General features: G+C 34.3%; 2 protein-coding genes across 10 annotated transcripts in view; one reads left to right on the top strand and one right to left on the bottom strand.

Moving 5' to 3' along the window:
* Window positions 1–316: 316 nt before the first annotated feature.
* Window positions 317–6629, top strand: LOC111089777 (vacuolar protein sorting-associated protein 13B-like; the record flags this gene model as incomplete). Its single annotated transcript, XM_022402833.1, has 4 exons — window positions 317–540; window positions 1740–1951; window positions 3130–3279; window positions 3433–6629. Coding segments are annotated over 4 exons (823 nt in total), but the record flags the coding sequence as incomplete, so codon positions are not given.
* Window positions 6630–8383: 1754 nt separating this feature from the next.
* Window positions 8384–21148, bottom strand: part of LOC106474520 (host cell factor 1-like) — a 20547-nt gene continuing 7782 nt past the window's right edge. Inside the window, exons 4-8 of one of the 9 annotated variants that reach the window (XM_022402836.1) lie at window positions 19052–19177; window positions 16997–17163; window positions 10319–12149; window positions 10094–10261; window positions 8384–9979 (exon numbers count right to left, since the gene is read on the bottom strand). In XM_022402836.1, the coding sequence (XP_022258544.1) occupies window positions 8677–9979; window positions 10094–10261; window positions 10319–12149; window positions 16997–17163; window positions 19052–19177 (3595 nt within the window). In that variant the 3' untranslated portion in view covers window positions 8384–8676. Of the gene's footprint in view, window positions 9994–10093; window positions 12150–16996; window positions 17164–19051; window positions 19178–21148 lie in introns of all 9 variants that reach the window. The other 8 variants (XM_022402841.1, XM_022402843.1, XM_022402840.1 and 5 more) reach the window with 8 other exon arrangements.

Here is a 21148-nt window from a genome sequence, read left to right as displayed (position 1 = left end):
AAAGTTGTTGTTTTTCCCCAGGTTCTGTGTTGCCTTCTTGTATCACAGGTTAAAGTTGTTGTTTTTCCCCAGGTTCTGTGTTGCCTTCTTGTATCACAGGTTAAAGTGTTTTTCCCCAGGTTCTATGTTGCCTTCTTGTATCACAGGTTAAAGTTTTGTTTTCCAGGTGCTATGGTGGCCTACATATGTCACAGATTAAGTTGTAGTTTTTCCCCAGGTTCTATGTTGTCTTCTTGTATCACAGGTTAAAGTTTTGTTTTCCAGGTACTATGGTGGCCTACATATGTCACAGATTAAGTTGTTGTTTTTCCCCTAGGTTCTATGTTGCCTTCTTGTATCACAGGTTAAAGTTTTGTTTTCCAGGTGCTGTAGCAGGAGTAGTTGATCAACCTCTTCAGGTGCTTGTTTCTCCAGACCTTGGTACAAACTCATCAGTTAGAGTTGCAAGTGGAGTTGTCACAGGGGTTGGGAAAGGACTTGTTGGAGTAGTTGCAAAGCCAATAGGTGGAGCTGCAGAGCTTGTTTCCCAGGCTGGACAAGGTAAAGTAAATATGTGTACCAGATTAGAAATTTTTTTTCTAACATCAAGAAATGTGAACATTCGAATGTTATTAAAATACACAATTCTTATAAATTATGGAAACCTCACGAACATATCAAGATGTCATTTTAAGAAACCTCTGTGCCTTAATTTAATCCCGCAGCAACGTATGCAGGATATCTTCCAGGATTTCCACCAATATAAATTTACAAAAAAGAACAAAGTCAAAAAACATCCCTAGGCTAAAGTACTAATGCAAGGTTTAGTTCTGTCATTCCTGAGTGAAAAGTACATTCATGTAGAAGATGGAAGTTTACAGTCTATTAAAAACTAAGAGCATGTAATGAAGTATTTCATCTTGCGAGAGATAACTCAGTTGAATACATATTCTAAAGTTTCTCAATAAATTAAAAATTTCCACAATATTTCTTTATTACCCTTCTGAAAAAAACTCAAGCTACGAATAAGGTTTTATAATGATAATTTTGTATTACTTAGTGGAACCATCATTGATGTATCATGTTTTCAGTTAGATCAGTGTACTTGTTTTAATGATCTGTCAGTCAAGCTACTTACACAATTCAAAGTTAAATGATGAGCAAAAATTCTGTCACATATGTAGTTCAAAACTACAAGATGGTTCAGCAATGCCTTATGTGCGAGATTAAAAGCTACACGATGATTGATCTCTGTCAGTGGGATATTTCAGTAGATGTCATGTAACCATTTTAAAATCACATCATTGTTCTAATAAAACAATAGTATTAGTGAGCTATAAACACCGATATGTGACAGTTATATATATATATATAATTTGTAGTAATTATAAAATATTGCTATGAAGAAAGAACCATAAAGTTGTTTTTAAACATTATTAAAATAACTTAATTCTGGTGTCTAATTAAACTTTCATGTTTCTCATTGTTTTGTTTAAATAGCAGTATAAATAAAGTCATGGTACATAGAGTACTTCTCCATTTTAAACAGTATTTTTAAGTGTGTTTTTTTATACTGCTATGAATTTATGTATATTTTCACTAGTTAGGTAAAAATAAAAGTTTCTGGTAATTGAAAGCTCAAACAAAACTTTATGGTACTTACATATTTAGTAGAATACTTGTGAAATGCTTATTTTGGAGGTTTTCTTTATTAAAAGTTTAATGGTGACACTGCTTACATTGAAGAATTTGTTCTTCAGGTTTGTTGGAAGGAGCAGGCTGGGGGAGGAAACTAGTCCGGAAGTATAGTCCAGTAACAGCGTTCTGCAGAGACAGGCACAACAGTCACTTGAAGCTTGCATGGAAGGTTCTGCAAGGGCTGGGTAGAGATAAAGTGGTTTTATGTCTGGAAGCAACTCATCTTAACCATTCTGGCAGTTACATCTCTGACGTGCTTGTTTTAACAACCGAGGTAAGTGTAAGAAATAAATTAGGATGTTTGGATTACAGGAAGTAACATCAAAATTTAGTTCATTTTGTGAATAAAAATGCTTACCCAAACCTTGCAGGCAACATTGTTTTGACTGGTTCTAACATCTTGGTTAAGTTGAACTCACAGAAGTAAACAATTACTAAGTAAAGGTAAGTGTAAGAAATAAAATAGGATGTTTGGATTAAAGGAAGTAATATCAAAATTTAGTTCATTTTGTGAATAAAAATGGTTACCCAAACCTTGCAGGCAACATTGTTTTGACTGGTTCTAACATCTTGGTTAAGTTGAACTCAAAGAAGTAAACAATTACTATGTTAGTTCCAACTTTGATCTTAGAGAAGACTCTGAATTAATGTTGTCTTTCTTCTGGGATCTTCTCTTGAGTTTCATCATTAACTGCTTGTTATTAATTGTTGACCTTTAAACAAATTAAGGTTAAAAAGTAAAATGAAAACTGCCTTTTCTTTGCGACTTTTAACTAACACTGATATATCAAACACAGAATACATATAGAATTTAAGATTAATATTTTGTAAAACTTTTGCAAACCTGAGCTAATGTTTTAGATAATTTTTTAATATAATTTATAAGGAGTTTGAGGCATTAATCAAGTCTTATTAATATTTTGTTTCTCAAACGTTTGTCATTCATGCCCCCCTTTAATAAATATGCTCTCTTACGCTCCCCCCCCCCTTTGTTTAAATGTGAAAAAGGTGAGTTAAGTGATGAGATATAATACACATAAATTACTATATGTGTTGTAGTAATTACTTGTTATTTTCATTAATTAAAGTGGTTAATTTTACATTATTGTACTATTGACTTTCTTAATCACTTGTGCCCTGTTGGGGAGGTATGCCCCACACTTTAACATGTTCGCTGCCACATAGTAAATTAAATATAAATAAAATTAAACATTCAAAGAGGTGCCAACGAGCAGTAAGTATTTTCTCGAACTCGTTTTTTTTTTTCATGTTTCTTCACAGATTGCAGGTTTATAACTTAGGCTGTGAAGAACAAACTCTGTTGTTGATGTGTTGAATTAACTAACAAGAACTGAAACATCTTACTTAGTTAACAGTTCTTGTTTCTTGGATTAACAAAGGGTCAGCAGTGCACTTGGAAGGTAATATGTAAACATATAAACTATTCACTAGGTTTTATGTGTAATCAACAAAGAAGAAGATACACAACAGCAAACCTTTGCAATAACGGAAGTGGAGTGTCGTGGGTCAGTCAGCGACCTGAGTGCAATATACCTGGTGTTACGGGAAAAGATTGGGAAACTTCCACCCGAAATGAAAGCTGTGAGTGTAAATAGAACTAGAGTAGATAATCTTTCTTAACTAAATTGGTGTGTTATTTTTTACTTGCTCTATATACTTGTTGTTTTGATTAAAAACATCAGAAAATTGTTATTATTTTGGAGAATAATAATTGCAATTTATCGCACCATATAGGCTCAGGAGAGTAATCTCGAGAGGGTTGCTGATTACATACACAAAACAGCTCAGTTCACCTCAATCGGAGCTCAGTGGCTATCTAGAGAAGACGACCAATCGGAGGCCTCCTTCCAAACGGCTGATGACTCTAATTCCGTATATCAATATTATCTCCATCCAAAACTTCGTGGACTCTTCCTCGTCCAGTTTCAGTTGGTACAGAGAGAAGCTTTAGGAAGAGGTTTTAGATTGTAATTATTTCCAGGAGTATGGATATTCATGTCTGTGATTTATATATAATTGAGTATTTTCATATGTTTGTAGCATTTTCTTATGCATGGAGATCCAAAACATGTGACTGAAATGTGTGTCATTTTCTTGCACAAAGGTTTGTAGTATAATAAGCATCACAATACACAACCTACCTTAATTTTCACACTTAACTAGGACAGATCAGTTGAAACCACAGGTGTTTTGTTAGGATTAAGTAATTTGTCTGACCACTGAAAAACAAAGAACTTGTTGCACTGTTTTATTGTTTGTGTTATAAGAGTTTAGTTTAAGAATTTAAACTGTGAAAACTTAGTTGTGTCTACTGTTAATGTTTAGTTGGAATTTAAGGATTTCACGAGTAACAGTAAACAACTATCGGTCCTCAAGTGTGAATATCAGATAACTGTCAATTTAAGTCCCATGTGTATAATAGCATCATTGTTTTCTACTGTATATTTTGAACTGTTGTCAGAAACAATCCTGACAACAGTGATGAACTGAGTGTATATCTTATGTGAGTACCACCCATCTAACGTTCCACATGGTGTGATATAGACAAGGAAGTCTATGACACAAACTCTTGTTAAGCATTGTTAAATTCTAATAAAGTTTTAACCACAACACACTAAATATATAGGGTTAATAAAGTCTATTTATTCTTATAGAACTTGTACAAGAAAGTTGCTGTTAGTATAAGTTAAAATATTGTGGTTTTTGAGCAGATTATTTTACATTACACTGGTGATAATCTGAGGGAGTTGAATATGGGCGGTCATTTTTATATTCCTATAAGCATTACATTCAGAATATATTTGTAAAACTATGACAATCTTTCAGTGCTGTATGTAATTATACCATAGTGTATTCAGTCACAGGCCTAAAAAATCAGTAATGTTTAAATATAAACACAAGTATATCTGTGTTGAAGAGTTAACAATATCGTAAACAAACTCGGTAATGTTTAAATATAAACACAAGTATATCTGTGTTGAAGAGTTAACAATATTGTAAAACAAACTCAGTAATGTTTAAATATAAACACAAGTATATCTGTGTTTAAGAGTTAACAATATCGTAAAACAAACTCGGTAATGTTTAAGTATAAGTATATCTGTGTGTTGCAGAGTTAATAATATTATAAAACAAAATCAATAATGTTTGTTAAGTATAAATATATCTGTGTGTTGCAGAGTTAACGGTATTGTAAAACAAACTCGGTAATGTTTAAGTATAAATATTAGTATATCTGTGTTGAAGAGTTAACAATATTGTAAAACAAGTGTTAATGTTCGTAAAGTATAAACACAAGTATATCCGTGTGTTACAGTTAATAGTATAAATATTATAGTTACCCTAAGGCAAAACTAAACCTGGTAATGCTGTTTAAAAATGCATGTCTTATTTCTTACAGTTATGTAACTATAGTAGATTAAACAGTAAAGCAGAACAGTATCGGTAATATTGTTAGGAGTTCAGGTTTTGCAACTGGCAGTAAATATAACCAAGATTTTTATGAGCTATTATGTCTTTAAAAGCACCTATAGTTGTTAAACTGTAATCAGGAGCATCGTTAAGGGAGGGGGGTAGGGCAGCAAGGGTGTTTACTAATAAAGGGGCCACAAATGGTAGTCATGTAGAATTAACACATATTACGACATGGCATATGGACCCGAGTTGAAGGGGGGGGGGGACTTTGTTAAATTATTCTACTGCTTGTGATGTGCTATAAGTTTTGTAAATTTTCAAAATTATTATTGTTCAAAAGGTAAGAGAAAGATAAATATCACAGCTTATGTTGTTATTAAAACACACAAAATATGTTTTGTATTTTGATATCAAAGCTAGGCCGATCTCTCTACCTTCAGGAGCACGATTTGTTTAGCTTCTGTCTTCAGCGTGTAGATATGTTTTAGTTTCATTCTTCCCACCGTATTCAGAAGTAGATTCTGGAGCTATTGTCGGTAACTTACGCTGATTATGAAGAAATATTACAAAAACTGTTTAATAAGTAAAGCTTTGTATTACATCGTGGTTATCTTGCATAAGGTATAAGTATTACCATAGCAACAGAATCATTTAGGGGAGATAATTCATTGAGACATTTTTTTCTTTCCATTTGAGTTTCATTATGTGTATACATAAAAGAAAATTCAAATTCTTTATTTCAAAGTTAAATACTTTTACCAAAATTATTTGATTTTCAACTGTTCTAATTACATCGTACCAGAGGTTTCCGTTCTGGATTGTACATAGATGCTACCGTTAGACACTGGTATCTTTAACTTTATTGTTATACTGAATTTGATCTAATTATTTATGTTATTTTGGAGTATAAGAGAATTCATTTCTTTTCTTGGAACATTTTAAATAATGAAAATTATTTCATTTACATTTAGATGCATTTAAAGGAAGTTTTCACATTTTCCCAAGACAGTTTGTTTGTTTTGTAACTGAAAACTGATTGTTCATCACTACCACACGTTTTTGACAACAGTGTTTAGTGTGAAAAAAAAAGTTTCTATTAATATTAAAATGTTTGTTTTTGTAAATTAGTAACTGCAAAATTATCTAGAAAACAGATCATGTATCGAAGATTTTTGTGTAACAAGCTTTCAAACAGTCACACCAAAGTATTTTTCTCTGTGTGAAAATTTTATTAGTATTATATGGACAATTATTATTTACAAATTCACATCAACAGAGGAGAGGTAGTCATTTCATTCCTTCAAGTGATTAAAGCCACAATTTTATAATATACAAGTGGCAGGATATCACCTTGGTGCTGGTTTTGTGTTGTTGTTTTTCTTTCATCAGTGAGAGTATCTCCTATGTATACCCCTACTTTTAACGATATATTCACTGCTATGTTTTTTTTTTTTCCAAAATGAAAGGCCATATTGGAAGATAAAATCTTGTCGGGACATTAAAACAGTTTAATTTACTGGAATGAATGGACCTGATTTTTTATTTAAAATACCCAATGTGATCATATATTTAAGATTTTAACATACTTATAACTTAAATGAAACAATAATAATGCTAAAAGCTTTCATTAATTATTTACTTACGAAAACTCGGCCAATATTTCTGGTATATTAAACTTCCCTATTTTTATATCATACCACGACATATAACTTTGATTACACGTGAAAACATTTACCTCAACATCGTTTGCTTAAGATGAAAATTTTTATAATGATACAAAAGGAAAACAAATATTTAATTATCAGACAATATAATTGTACCCGATAATTTCAATAATTCTCGTTACATCATTTTAAATATCAGCACATTGGGTTAGCTTTGCATTGCAACGTTTGTTAAGTTATCTCATTTATTAAATGTGTTTTACACATTTGTAATCATCCTAGTTACATCGTTTCAAACTTCATACAGACATCTTTGGCAACATTTTTGAAGGTATTAGAAAGTTTTCTAATCATTGTTAGACAACAAGATGCAGATAAATGAATTTCACCTCATCAACCTAAGTTTGAAACAACTGACACAAAGTGTTGTAGTAACTACACACATCACTAAGGACTGAAACGAAATTCTGCAGTACAAGCCCATAGTTACAAACTGATGCATAAGGCCCTTTACTCACCACCGGAATCCCACATTAACACAAATATTTGTTACATTTAATATCACTGAAGACGCATCGTGGGACTTGTCGAGAGGATTCTGAGGTTAACTGAACAGTTAACATAATTCTTTGGAAAAAAAAATTATATTTTGTTCAAAGTTGCAAATGTTAAATAATGTGAATTGTTTAAAGCATAAATTTGAAATCAGTTTCTGAAAATTACATAAATGGATATATTAAAAATAAACTTGTTACAGTTTACATTTTTTACCTCTTGAATTCTCTAAGACAGATTTAAAAATGCCACTTCTCATCAAGATAACTCAAGAATAATAAATACATTTTTTAAGTGTAGTGAGAAAATAAGTTGCACCTAACTGTGGAATTCTAGCTATTGTTGGTTTACGTTACAAGCAAAGCAATCCCCGTACAAAGTTTGGTGTTAGGAAGTTGAAACATTAGTTGTTTAGATTTTACTCATCACAAAAATCAGCAAGTCTTCATGTCTAAGGTATGCATATAGTTTCACCTGCCAATGCTACAGTATTGTAATGAAACTCCAGCAAGTTGTTTAATAGGGTTAACTTTCAAACAACCATTTTAAAGTTAATAAACTATACTGTCATAAAATCCCTCACAAGTAATGGATTTTAATCGCAACTTCCACACTGTGTCAAGCCAATATGTTATGACTGTGTTAAATATTGATCTACGGATCCATAACTCGTTGATCTAATGCACATTAAAAAATTTTACTTGCATGTGATTGAAAGCTACGTTATGATTGGTTTCTTTGGTTACACATTGGGTCAATTCATCATGCCCATAATAGCTTGCAGTATATACATTGTTTAAGTAACAAGATTAACTCTGTACTCCCAACTCGCCAGACTACAACCACTCTCTTTACTCCCATCGAACCACCTTTTCTGGCCTGCTGATGTGATATCACAGATTTTATTTCTTTAATGCATGTAGCAGCCATTTTGGAAACCCAAACATCAGCTAACTATTTTGGAAAATCTTTTTTTTTTTTTAAATAAATGATAGACACTTTATACTCTACATATTTTAGTAAAAAAAAAGAAATCAAAGTTTTATTTACTGTACTAGAAATAAAACGTAATTTAAACAGATATTATTGCTGGTTTGTACTAGTATCACAGACTTCTGTAGCTCAATCAGTATAAAAATTATGGATGTTTTTCATAGAAAAGTGGAAATAATTGACAACAGAATAAACTATTAATATACACACACAAGTTTTTAACTTTGAAAACATGATGATCCAAACGTATTACAGATTTGGGAGTGACATAGTCGTGAAAATATTTGCACAATGTATATATAGCCATGAATTTCTAACTGGAACAGATCTGACCAGGACAAAACCGTAAAATCTAACCAAACAGTTCTGTTATTATATTATCACTCCAAATAGAATTCTGCTTGATTTTATTTACCAAATGACTACCTTCATCTTGTGCTATTTCATTACTTTTTAAACATTTTGAGCGTACTTCATTAAACAATGCTGTGGAATTCGTCTTCCTCTTGCGACTAGTAGGGGAAGTTCTTACTGGGGTTAATTTGGGCTTGTAACCTTCATAACCACTGCTTCTACACTTTCCTTTCACCAAAGTTTTAATTTGCTTCACAAAAAATTGTTTTGATAAAGATGTTTTCTTGCTTCCACTCTCTGAAGAACTGACATCTGTTGAGCCACAATCAAATATTCCCGATGAGCTCAAGAGACTGACCTCTCCATCTGATGCTGTGGATCTGTCACTTGGACTAGGTACAGAACCCAATATAGCCGCATACTCTGCTAAACTTGATGGAACAGACTGAGTGGGAAGTATGTTTTCTTTTCTTGTTACTTCTAATTGTTCAAATTGCTTTACTGTCTTCTGAGATCCTTCTGATACTTTTTGTAGTTTCTTTGTCTTCCAAGGCTTAAGGTTGTCACCTAATGGGACTATGTTTTCATCAAAGTCTAGAGAAATTCCAGGGTTGTTGAAGTATTCTGTATCATGAGAATTCCTTTTCTGAGCTAGTTTTGTATTAAGCATTCTTTTTTCAGTTTTTTTTCTTTTCAGCAACCGGTTTTGGAGAAAAGACCGACTACATGTAGATGCAAGCCTGTCAGCCTGACTCGCTACTAGTTGCTGGCTAATTCTGTCACAGTTAACATCAGAAAAATATGGTTGACCAACAGATTTATCACTAGAAACTAGGCCTGTACTCTCGAGTAAGGCCTTAGCAGAACTAGTATCAGCTGGTACTGTAGTCAACAGATGTAGCTGAGGTTCTTGATCATCATCTCCGGTCATGATGTATATGGCTGTCCACTTACTGCCACAGTCCGTTGATGGAATAGTTACATCATGGGTAAGGTCAGAAGCACATCCTTTTGCACTCATGCTGGCAGACACCAAACTAGATAATTCTGACACAGCAGTATGATTCATACAAGATGTCATACATGTAGGTCCTGCTCTAGCTGTCTTCATAACTGTAGGGTTCATGGTAGATGCTGTAATGGTTGTAGGCTGAACACCAGATGTCAGTAGTGTAGGATTCACAGTAGATGTTGTCATGACTGAAGGCTGAACACCAGATGTCAGTAGTGTAGGATTCATAGATGATGTCATGAATGTCGGCTGAAAACCAGATGTCAGTAGTGTAGGATTTACAGTAGATATTGTCCTGATCATGCTGTAAATCCTACACTACTGACATCTGGTGTTCAGCCTATGATCATGACAACATCTGCTGTGAATCCTACACTACTGACATCTGGTGTTCAGCCTAGATGTTGTCATGATCATAGGCTGAACACCAGATGTCAGTAGTGTAGGATTCACAGCAGATGTTGCCATGATCATAGGCTGAACACCAGATGTCAGTAGTGTAGAATTCATAGATGATGTCATGAATGTCGGCTGAACACCAGATGTCAGTAGTGTGGGATTCACAGCAGATGTTGTCACGACCATAGACTGAACACCAGTTTTCAATGGTGTAGGATTTACAGAAGATGTTGTCATGATCATAGGCTGAACACCAGATGTCAGTAGTGTAGGATTTACAGCAGATGTTGTCACGACCATAGACTGAACACCAGATTTCAACAGTGTAGGATTTACAGCAGATGTTGTCACGACCATAGACTGAACACCAGTTTTCAATGGTGTAGGATTTACAGAAGATGTTGTCATGACCATAGGTTGAACACCAGATGACTGTACTGTAGGGATCACAGTAGATGTTGTCATGACTGAAGGCTGAACACCAGATGTCAGTAGTGTGGGATTCACAGCAGATGTTGTCATGACCATAGGCTGAACACCAGATGTCAGTGCTGTAGGGATCACAGTAGATTCTGTCATAACCTTAGGATGAACACCAGATGTCAGTAGTGTAGGATTTACAGTAGATGTCATGATTGAAGGCTGAACACCACAAGTCAGTAGTGTAGGATTTACAGCAGATGTTGTGGTGACCATAGGCTGAACACCAGATGTCAGTACTGTAGAATTTACAGTAGATGTTGTCATGATTGAAGGCTGAACACCACATGTCAGTAGTATACGATTCATAGCAGATGTTGCCATGATCATAGGCTGAACACCACATGTCAGCAGTGTAGGATTCACAGTAGATATTGTCATGATTGAAGGCTGATCACCAGATGTCAGTAGTGTAGGACTCATAGTAGATGTTGTCATGATTGTAGGTTGAACACCAGATGTCAGTAGTGTAGAATTCATATATGATGTCATGAATGTCGGCTGAACACCAGATGTCAGTAGTGTGGGATTCACAGCAGATGTTGTCACGACCATAGACTGAACACCAGATGTCAGTAGTGTAGGATTCATAGCAGATGTTGCCATGACCATAGGCTGAACACCACATGTCAGTAGTGTGGGATTCACAGCAGATGTTGTCCTGATCTTAGGCTGAACACCAGATGTCAGTAGTGTAGGATTCACAGCAGATGTTGTCATGATCATAGGCTGAACACCAGATTTCAGTAGTGTAGGATTCACAGAAGATCTTGTCATAACTGAAGGTTGAACACCAGATACCAGTAGTGTATGATTCACATCAGAATGTGTCATGACCTTAGGCTGAATGCCAGATGTCAGTACTGTAGGAGTCACAGTAGCTGTTGTCATGATTGAAGGCTGATCACCAGATGTCAATAGAATAGGATTCACAGTAGATGTTGTCATGACTGTAGGTTGAGCACTAGATTTTGATGTAACCAGAGAATTCACAAAAGATGTCATATTTGGAGGATTTACACCTGGAATTGTCTCAAACATTGGCTCAAAAGATAATCTATCATGTTGTACAACTGGTATTGTGCTCTGACTTTTTAAATCAGCTGATAGATGCGGCTTTAGACAGTCATTACATGAAAGAGTCACTGAAGGAGATACAGTCAAACATTTCCTGGGAAATGTTTTGTCTGAAGTCACAAGTGTAGCTTGAACTTTACTGCAGACTGCTAACGAGTCAATGCTTTTCTGATGCTTGGCAGATGTAACTGTACTGTCAGGTGGAACAGTTCTTGAAACAAAAGATGTTCCTTTCGGTAAGGCACTTCCTGAAACTTGTATTGAAGAGGGATGCGACACTACATTTTGAATTAAATGAACAGATGGAGCACCTGGTGACAACCGTGAAATGTTAAAGTCCTTTGTCAAAGTTTTGCCTGGATCAAGATATTCATGCATCACCACATCACTTTCCTCTCTTTCCCACACTAAAATGTGCATTTCTGAAGCCAATATTTGAGGGTCCTCTTCCTGGAAGGAAACCTCAGAACCTTGGAGATCATCACAACATAGCCAGGTGCTTTCTGGAAAAGTTTGAAGATTTATACCTTGAGTATTGTTAATTTTTATGGCACTACAACATTTTGTAAAATCAATCCTGGTTTTATTTTATATAATCTTTACATCTCATATATATCAATAAGACATTCAAGTTTTTACGTTGACTCTGAAAGATTTTTCACTTTTTCTTTTAAGTGAACACATTTTACAAGGAGACTGAGATTATTATCCCCAAGGAAATGTTGGTATTCTAGACTTTTTACAATATAATTTCTCACCTACCGCGATTCGTTGTTAAAACAATATAATTTCTCACCTACCGAGATTCGTTGTTAAAACAATATCATTTCTCACCTACCGAGATTCGTTGTTAAAACAATATCATTTCTCACCTACCGAGATTCGTTGTTAAAACAATATCATTTCTCACCTACCGAGATTCGTTGTTAAAACAATATCATTTCTCACCTACCGAGATTCGTTGTTAAAACAATATCATTTCTCATCTATAGAGATTCACTGTTAAAACAATATCATTTCTCACCTACCGTGATTCGTTGTTAAAACTATATCATTTCTCACCTACCGAGATTCATTAATAAAACAATATCATTTCTCACCTACTGTGATTCATTAATAAAACAATATCATTTCTCACCTACTGTGATTCATTGTTAAAACAATATCATTTCTTAGGTACTGAGATTCATTGTTAATACCAAGCAAAGGAAAAAAGAAAAGTCTTATGAGCTACCATAACAGAAATATGTATCTTTATGAAAGTTACTATGAAGCTTTTTTTTTTAACAATGAAGACTTTCAGATTATATTTGCTATTACAAAAATCTACATTTCATTGATCACGTTATTAAACACCTGATAAACTTAATAAAAACTAATTAATCATAATGTGGTATAGATCTTTTTCCCATACATTAAACAATTTTACTCTTTTATGACAAAAGAACTTTAGCTTTCTGAATAAAGTTTCACCCTGTCTTTTTTGCCACGGTTTTGAATCAAAAATGAACAATGAATCATCATACTGTATTATAAAAACACTTTCTAAGTAACAGATGTATAAAAAATCAGGAAGATTTTTAGCTTGCCAATTTTTGGTGACTTGGATACTAAAGAAAATCTTTTATTAACTTTTTACAATAACAACATATTTTTTCATTCATTTACAAGCATTTTAACGAGTTAAAGTACCCAGAAATTGCAACTTTACCTAAAGTCAAAATTATAAAATTAAAAGGTTTTGTTCATTAGGACTAATAACTATGAGAAGGTCATACTAGAACTAGTATTTCTCTAAGATTCACAGGCCTTCCACCCATCATGGAAAAAAGATGCAGGAGGGATTAAGTATAAGTTTTAGTATTTTTTTTTTAGATGGAAGAAATTTCTGCAATATGTTGGGTCAAGGAGTCACCACCCAGTTCACAGCCAATTCTAATCCTTTGAGTATTTACCAACACCTTGAGAGTGAAACAGAATGTAGTATAATGTGTTCTGCAAAAAATGAAGGATGACTCAGAATTAAAAAGACTCAAAGGAACAAAAACCTCGGTACTTTTGTTCATTGCTGGATATGCATTACTATCTCCACCTATACCCGGATAGAAAGTTAGAGAGAAATACGATTTTGTTTTAGAATAATGAAGGACTCTGCAAGAAAAAGAAATCTCAGAGATACAAGGTTTATCAAACGGTACTTCACAAGTGATTCGGCTTGCACAGTCAATTCTTTGGCTCATTTATATACAATTTTCAATACAATTGATTCATTTCTAACTAACATCATCTGCAAACCCTATATAGAGAATACCAAGTCCATCCTCTTATCACACCACCAGCTTTCCTGTTTCACGGAAAATGTGCCATAATTAGAGATATTAATACCTTTGCATAAACCTTCTTCATGGGCGAATAAGCTGCAGTTGTTGAAGAACAGGATTTCTTCTGCATTTTTAGAGACAACAGCATAGCAAAATAAACACGCATAGAAATTAATGTTTCTTTCTTTAAATTATAAAAATTTCTTATCCTAGAGATAAGTCATATGTAACTTCTTATCACTAATATCCACTTCTACTATAGATGGATCCCACATATTTCTGGCAGTTGTTTTGATTTAAATTTAATTATTTCAGGGGAAATAATTAATAATCAAGGATGTTCGAAGATTAGCAATCCTCCTTCACCCTGCTCGAGGCAAGAGGTTAAAGCTCAATGAGTGGTCAGCGATTTAATGAGTCATATGGGCGAAGAAGTAGGAAAATAAATAATTAAATGAAAAATTAATAATAATAATAAGGGAACGAAAAACAATAATTATAAAGATGGATCCCCTGCAGCATGAACTCTTCTGGCTTAACACACATTCGCCACTAATGACCGATCATTTTTATTGGTCAGCCACTACTGGCATGTTACCGCATCAATTGGCAAAGGGGCTATAATTACATGTGAGCATACAAATAAACAGTCCTTTAGTGCTGTACAACGGTTATGTGTGTACTGTCCTTTTGTGAATGACAGACAATATTTTTCCCTAAAGTTTCTAGTCATATGACCCGAGATCTCCACAGTGTTTTGTTCTGGTTATCGTTATAGCTACCAGATGGCAGGGTTGCACAAATGATTTAGTCTGAGCAAAACTACAAGTATTTTACAAGAATCTGATCGAAGGTCATTTGAGAAGGACGATGGAGATAGTAATGATGAGCCTAATGATTCTGAGTCTGATGATGAAAGAGGCCTAGATTGTACAGAGCAGGTAAACATTCAGGCTGATTTGTCCACAGCTGATACTGCCAATCCAGACACCAACAGTGACATCGAAATACCAGCATCACTTGATAGACGGAAGACTGTCCAGGCAATATTTCTTTTACTACACAGCCTTATGTGGTTACAGATTTGCTGCCGGAAGCCGTTCTAGTTGACATTTTCAAACTGTTTGTGATGGAGGATGTTGTGAATATGATTGTCACTGAAACAAGTAGGTTTGCTAAACAGTTTTTGGAATTGAACTGCCTAAAAGCAGAATAAAATGATGGTCTGCAACTGTTGCACCAGAAATGAAGAAATTTCTTGCATTTTTTTCATCATAGGCATCATAAAAATAACCACTGATAGAGGACTACTTGTCAATTGATCCAGTGCTGGCTACTCTATTTGTAAATACTGTTATGCCATGTGGTCAACTTTAACAGAGTGCTGGCTACTCTGTTTGTCAATACCGTTATACCATGTGGTCAACTGATCCAGTGCTGGCTACTCTGTTTGTCAATACAGTTATGCCATGTGGTCAACTGATCCAGTGCTGGCTACTCTGTTTGTCAATACCGTTATACCATGTGGTCAACTGATCCAGTGCTGGCTACTCTGTTTGTCAATACAGTTATGCCATGTGGTCAACTGATCCAGTGCTGGCTACTCTGTTTGTCAATACCGTTATGCCATGTGGTCAACTGATCCAGTGCTGGCTACTCAGTTTGTCAATACCATTATACCATGTGGTCAACTGATCCAGTGCTGGCTACTCTGTTTGTAAGTACCGTTATGCCACATGATCATTTCGAACTGTTGCTAAAGCAAGAAAAAATATTTAGTGGCCATATATGTACCAATCGTAGTGAATGGGTTAAGCTGCAGCTTAATTCACTTTGTAGTAGTTTCAACAATTAAAGAACTTAATTTTCTGCTGTGACTTATACCATACAATATCGGCTTTTTGTACGTTTAGCATAAATACTGGCATATAAAGCTCCAGTACAACCCAATTCCATCATAAGACCAAAATAATAATCAGGCTGAACTTTAAATGCCCACAAAGTAACATCATGTGATGCAACTTTGAAATAATTATCTTGTCTTGCCAAAAAAGTCCAATGTTATCTGATATGTTGACTCACCATTACACATATTAGCGCAATGTTTCATAGCACTAAAATGAATCATCTTTCACTTGTATAAAAGGCTGGTACTTTTGGCACAATTCATTCCAGTTTCAGCCTTCTTTGAAAAATCTTCTCTAATAATAAAAGAAAGATAACACACAAATATAGAAATTGAAAAGTTAATTATGTCAGATTTTCTTTACCAATGCCCACAAGTTCATGAAATGTTTCTCATGTAATAGAACATAAAAACAGAAAGCATCTGAAAGCAAAGGAGGAGTGGAAGGCCTGCATTCATATAACTTTTATAGAATACCCACTTTTTTGGATGGTGAAACTTGTGAATTATCTGAAATTGAACTCCCAACCTGATGTAATCTTTATCACGGTATCAAGATTTTAAATCCTGATACAGGCAAAATATCAAATGCTTTGAAGTGAAAAGTTGGTAGAGTCACTTTGGAAATTTCCATAGATGTTACTTATTAGTGAGTGGTCAAAATTAATTTTACAGAGTTAGAGAAAGTTTATATGAAACTACTCGTTTTGTTTGTAAGATTAATATTCATAAAAACAAGTGTAAGATTAATCCACTAACTGAATCATAAAAGCAATTTCTAAATAATTTAACTTATGTTCAAATCCAAAGAACTCTTCCACACAACCAACCCCAGAGGCTGTTGACTGTCAGTGTCTCTAGAGTTGGAGCTGTGGACGTATAAAAGTACTGGCCATTTTCCATAATCCCTTATTACTTAAATCAAGCCATTTGACCTTTAGATTATGACCCTTCCCTTCTGAAAATCCTGAATCCACTAACGTATAAGTTACATAAAGACAGGAACCAATGTCTTATTTGTAGAATACTTTTAAAGACTAAGTTTACATAAACAACAGAACCATAAATTACTTTCAAAAACAAACAAAAAACTTAATGTTTAAACAAAGGAAGCCTCACAAACCTGCATGATTTCGGATCCAAGCCACAAAATGTTTTGGACTACAGTTTGTCTTGTACTGAATGACTCCTTTCACCCTGTACTGAACACTCTGGTGTACAAAGTCGTAACTACTGATGCTGCTTGTTAGTAGACCCTCAACAAAATGCACAGCAATACACTCAGAGAGACTGAAATAAATATAAAATAATGAGCAAAGATTCTGAAACAATAACTTACAAGTTGTAAAGGACATCTGAACATTGAGACTGAATGGATATACAAAACTTACATTGCCAACATCATTAAATTCATTTAACAGCTGAAAATGACCTTCTATTTTGCTGTTATTATAAGTATCGTACACATAACTACGCAGAACAACTACAACATTTCACCCAGTTATGGCTATATGGCTCCATCTGTCGAGAACATCTTAACCCACAAGTCATGAACATTATCGACAAGCAATGTCTGTAGTTCCACACTTTCCTTGAAATAAGGTTTTGTCAGCAATTAAAAAAAAGGAATAAGAATAGCATTAATTGGCTAAAACTTTATCTTATATTGAGTTGGGTTTTTAAAATACTTTCATACTATTAAAGTATTAACTAAGTTATGTCGTTATGTTGACTGTGACCACTGCCTGCCTACCTAGCTTACTTTTGTACTAATACAGTAATAACAAAGTTATGTCATTATGTTGACTGTGACCATTGCCTGCCTACCTAGCTTATTTTTGTACTATTACAGTATTAACTAAGTTATGTCGTTATGTTGACTGTGACCACTGCCTGCCTACCTAGCTTACTTTTGTACTAATACAGTATTAACAAAGTTATGTCGTTATGTTGACTGTGACCACTGCCTGCCCACCTAGCTTACTTTTGTACTAATACAGTATTAACAAAGTTATGTCATTATGTTGACTGTGACCATTGCCTGCCTTCCTAGCTTACTTTTGTACTATTACAGTATTAACAAAGTTATGTCATTATGTACTCTGTGACCATTGCCTGCCTACCTAGCTTACTTTTGTACTATTACAGTATTAACAAAGTTATGTCATTATGTTGAGTGTGATCACTGCCTACCTAGCTTACTTTTGTACTATTACAGTATTAACAAAGTTATGTCATTATGTTGACTGTGACCACTGCCTGTCTACATAGTTTACTTTCATACTATTACAGTATTAACGAAGTTATGTCATTATGTTGACTGTGACCACTGCCTGCCTACCATTCAATTTCATACTATTACAGTATTAACAAAGTTATATCATTATGTTGACTGTGACCACTGCCTGCCTACCGTTTACTTTCATACTATTACAGTATTAACTAAGTTATGTCATTATGTTGACTGTGACCACTGCCTGTCTACCGTTTACTTTCATACTATTACAGTATTAACAAGTTATGTCATTATGTTGACTGTGACCACTGCCTGCCTACCGTTTAATTTCATACTATTACAGTATTAACTAAGTTATGTCATTATGTTGACTGTGACCACTGCCTGCCTACCATTTAATTTCATACTATTACAGTATTAACGAAGTTATGTCATCATGTTGACTGTGACCACTGCCTGCCTACCATTTACTTTCATACTATTACAGTATTAACGAAGTTATGTCATCATGTTGACTGTGACTATTGCCTGCCTACCGTTTAATTTCATACTATTACAGTATTAACTAAGTTATGTCATTATGTTGACTGTGACTACTGCCTGCCTACCGTTTAATTTCATACTATTACAGTATTAACTAAGTTATGTCATTATGTTGACTGTGACACTGCCTGCCCACCTAGTTTTAGAAGTAATTCACACGTTTATGATACACAGGTTTTAATAAAAATTATTATTATTATGCACTGAAATAAAAATGGGGATCTTCTAAAAACTGTAACAATGAGGACCTCTAGTGGCAGTTAAAAGCCTCTAGGGAGAAAAGTAATAGAAAAAGTAAATTAAGCTACACAAGCCTGTTGACATGAGTTGCGTTCAAAGCAACCACATAATATATGCTGCTCTTGTTTCTTATATAGATTTATTTCAAAATACACAAACCTTTGAATCCGAAGATATCTCCTCTGATCAACAGCTCCACAGTTTAAACATGGCTGTAAAAGGTAGCAACTGGTCACTGTAAAGTCTGACTGCACCCTTGGAACTGTAAGAATAGTCTTCTGGAATCTAAACACCAAAGGAGATGGTTAACCCTTGTTTAACACTGGATTTACTTGTATATAAGACAGTAGATGCCCATACAAATATTCAATGTTGCTTTTTAACCCTAGAATAACCAATAAAGTCCTTATGACAATCAGCTGTTATATACACATTAATTATTTATGCATTAAATTACTTGTGCTATGTGGGTCCACAACTCTGTTGATTACAGAGTCCCTAATCACTCAAACATTTTAATAAAAATACCATCAATATTGTAATTAATCCCACTATTTACACAGGTATTCATATGGACCCTATGTATTTTACATACAAAATGAAACATTTCACCCAGTTATCAATTCTTTACACTGAATATGACAATACACAGTAATCTACTACATCATTGCCTTTTACAACTATAAAAAACTGCCACTTTTTTTAGTAAATTTCTTTCTAGTTTCAGCCATCTTTTAAATTTTTAAAATAATTTTAATGTTAGTGAAATTTGTTTCTAGGTCAAAAGTGTGAAGGCTGAAACATTATTGACAATCTGGTACTTCCAGAAATACCGTTTTCCCAATAAAAAAAACAACAGAAGAGTAACTACAAATAACTTAACGAAATTAAATTAACTTTTTTGACTTTGAAGAAGGAAAGAAGACTGAATACAACATAAATCAAAATGTGAAACAATTTTTAATCGGTGCAAAAACAGCCAAAATATGACAAACGCATAAGACAACAGACTGTTTAGACTGGAATATTTCTGCTGTTAGTGAAAGACTTACTGCAATGGCAATGGCTACTATGAGCTTAGTAGTGAGGACTACATGGCAATGGCTACTATAGGCTTAGTAGTGAGGACTATATGACAATGGCTACTATGAGCTTAGTAGTGAGGACTATATGGCAATGGCTACTATGAGCTTAGTAATGAGGACTATATGGCAATGGCTACTATAGGCTTAGTAGTGAGGACTATATGACAATGGCTACTATAGGATTAATATAGTCCTCACTACTAAGCTCATAGTAGCCATTGTCATATAGTCCTCACTACGACAATGGCTACTATGAGCTTAGTAGTGATGACTATATGGCAATGGCTACTATGAGCTTAGTAGTGATGACTATATGGCAATGGCTACTATGAGCTTAGTAGTGATGACTATATGGCAATGGCTACTATGAGCTTAGTAGTGAGGACTATATGGCAATGGCTACTATGAGCTTAATAGTGAGGACTATATGGCAATGGCTACTATGAGCTTAGTTTAGTAGTGAGGACTATATGGCAATGGCTACTATAAGCTTAGTTTAGTAGCGTTGACTATATGGCAATGGCTACTACAAGCTTAGTTTAGTAGTGAAGACTATATGGCAATGGCTACTACAAGCTTAGTTTAGTAGTGAGGACTATATGGCAATGGCTACTATAAGCTTAGTTTAGTAGTGTTGACTATATGGCAATGGCTACTATTAGCTTAGTTTAGTAGTGAGGACTATATGGCAATGGCTACTATAAGCTTAGTTTAGTAGTGTTGACTATATGGCAATGGCTACTACAAGCTTAGTTTAGTAGTGTTGACTATATGACAATGGCTACTATAAGCTTAGTAGTGAGGACTATATGACAATGGCTACTATAAGCTTAGTTTAGTAGTGATGACTATAATGGCAATGGCTACTACAAGCTTAGTTTAGTAGTGAGGACTATATGGCAATGGCTACTATAAGCTTAGTTTAGTAGTGTTGACTATATGGCAATGGCTACTATAAGCTTAGTTTAGTAGTGTTGACTATATGCCAATGGCTACTATTAGCTTAGTTTAGTAGTGAGGACTATATGGCAATAGCTACTATAAGCTTAGTTTAGTAGTGAGGACTATATGGCAATGGCTACTATAAGCTTAGTTTAGTAGTGTTGACTATATGGCAATAGCTACTATAAGCTTAGTTTAGTAGTGTTGACTATATGGCAATAGCTACTAT

Source organism: Limulus polyphemus, unplaced genomic scaffold, assembly GCF_000517525.1.
Source record: "Limulus polyphemus unplaced genomic scaffold, Limulus_polyphemus-2.1.2 Scaffold7322, whole genome shotgun sequence".
NCBI classification, from domain to species: Eukaryota; Metazoa; Arthropoda; class Merostomata; order Xiphosura; family Limulidae; genus Limulus; species Limulus polyphemus.
The sequence above is the reverse complement of the archived record's forward strand: the minus strand, read 5'-3'. Positions and strand labels throughout refer to the sequence as shown.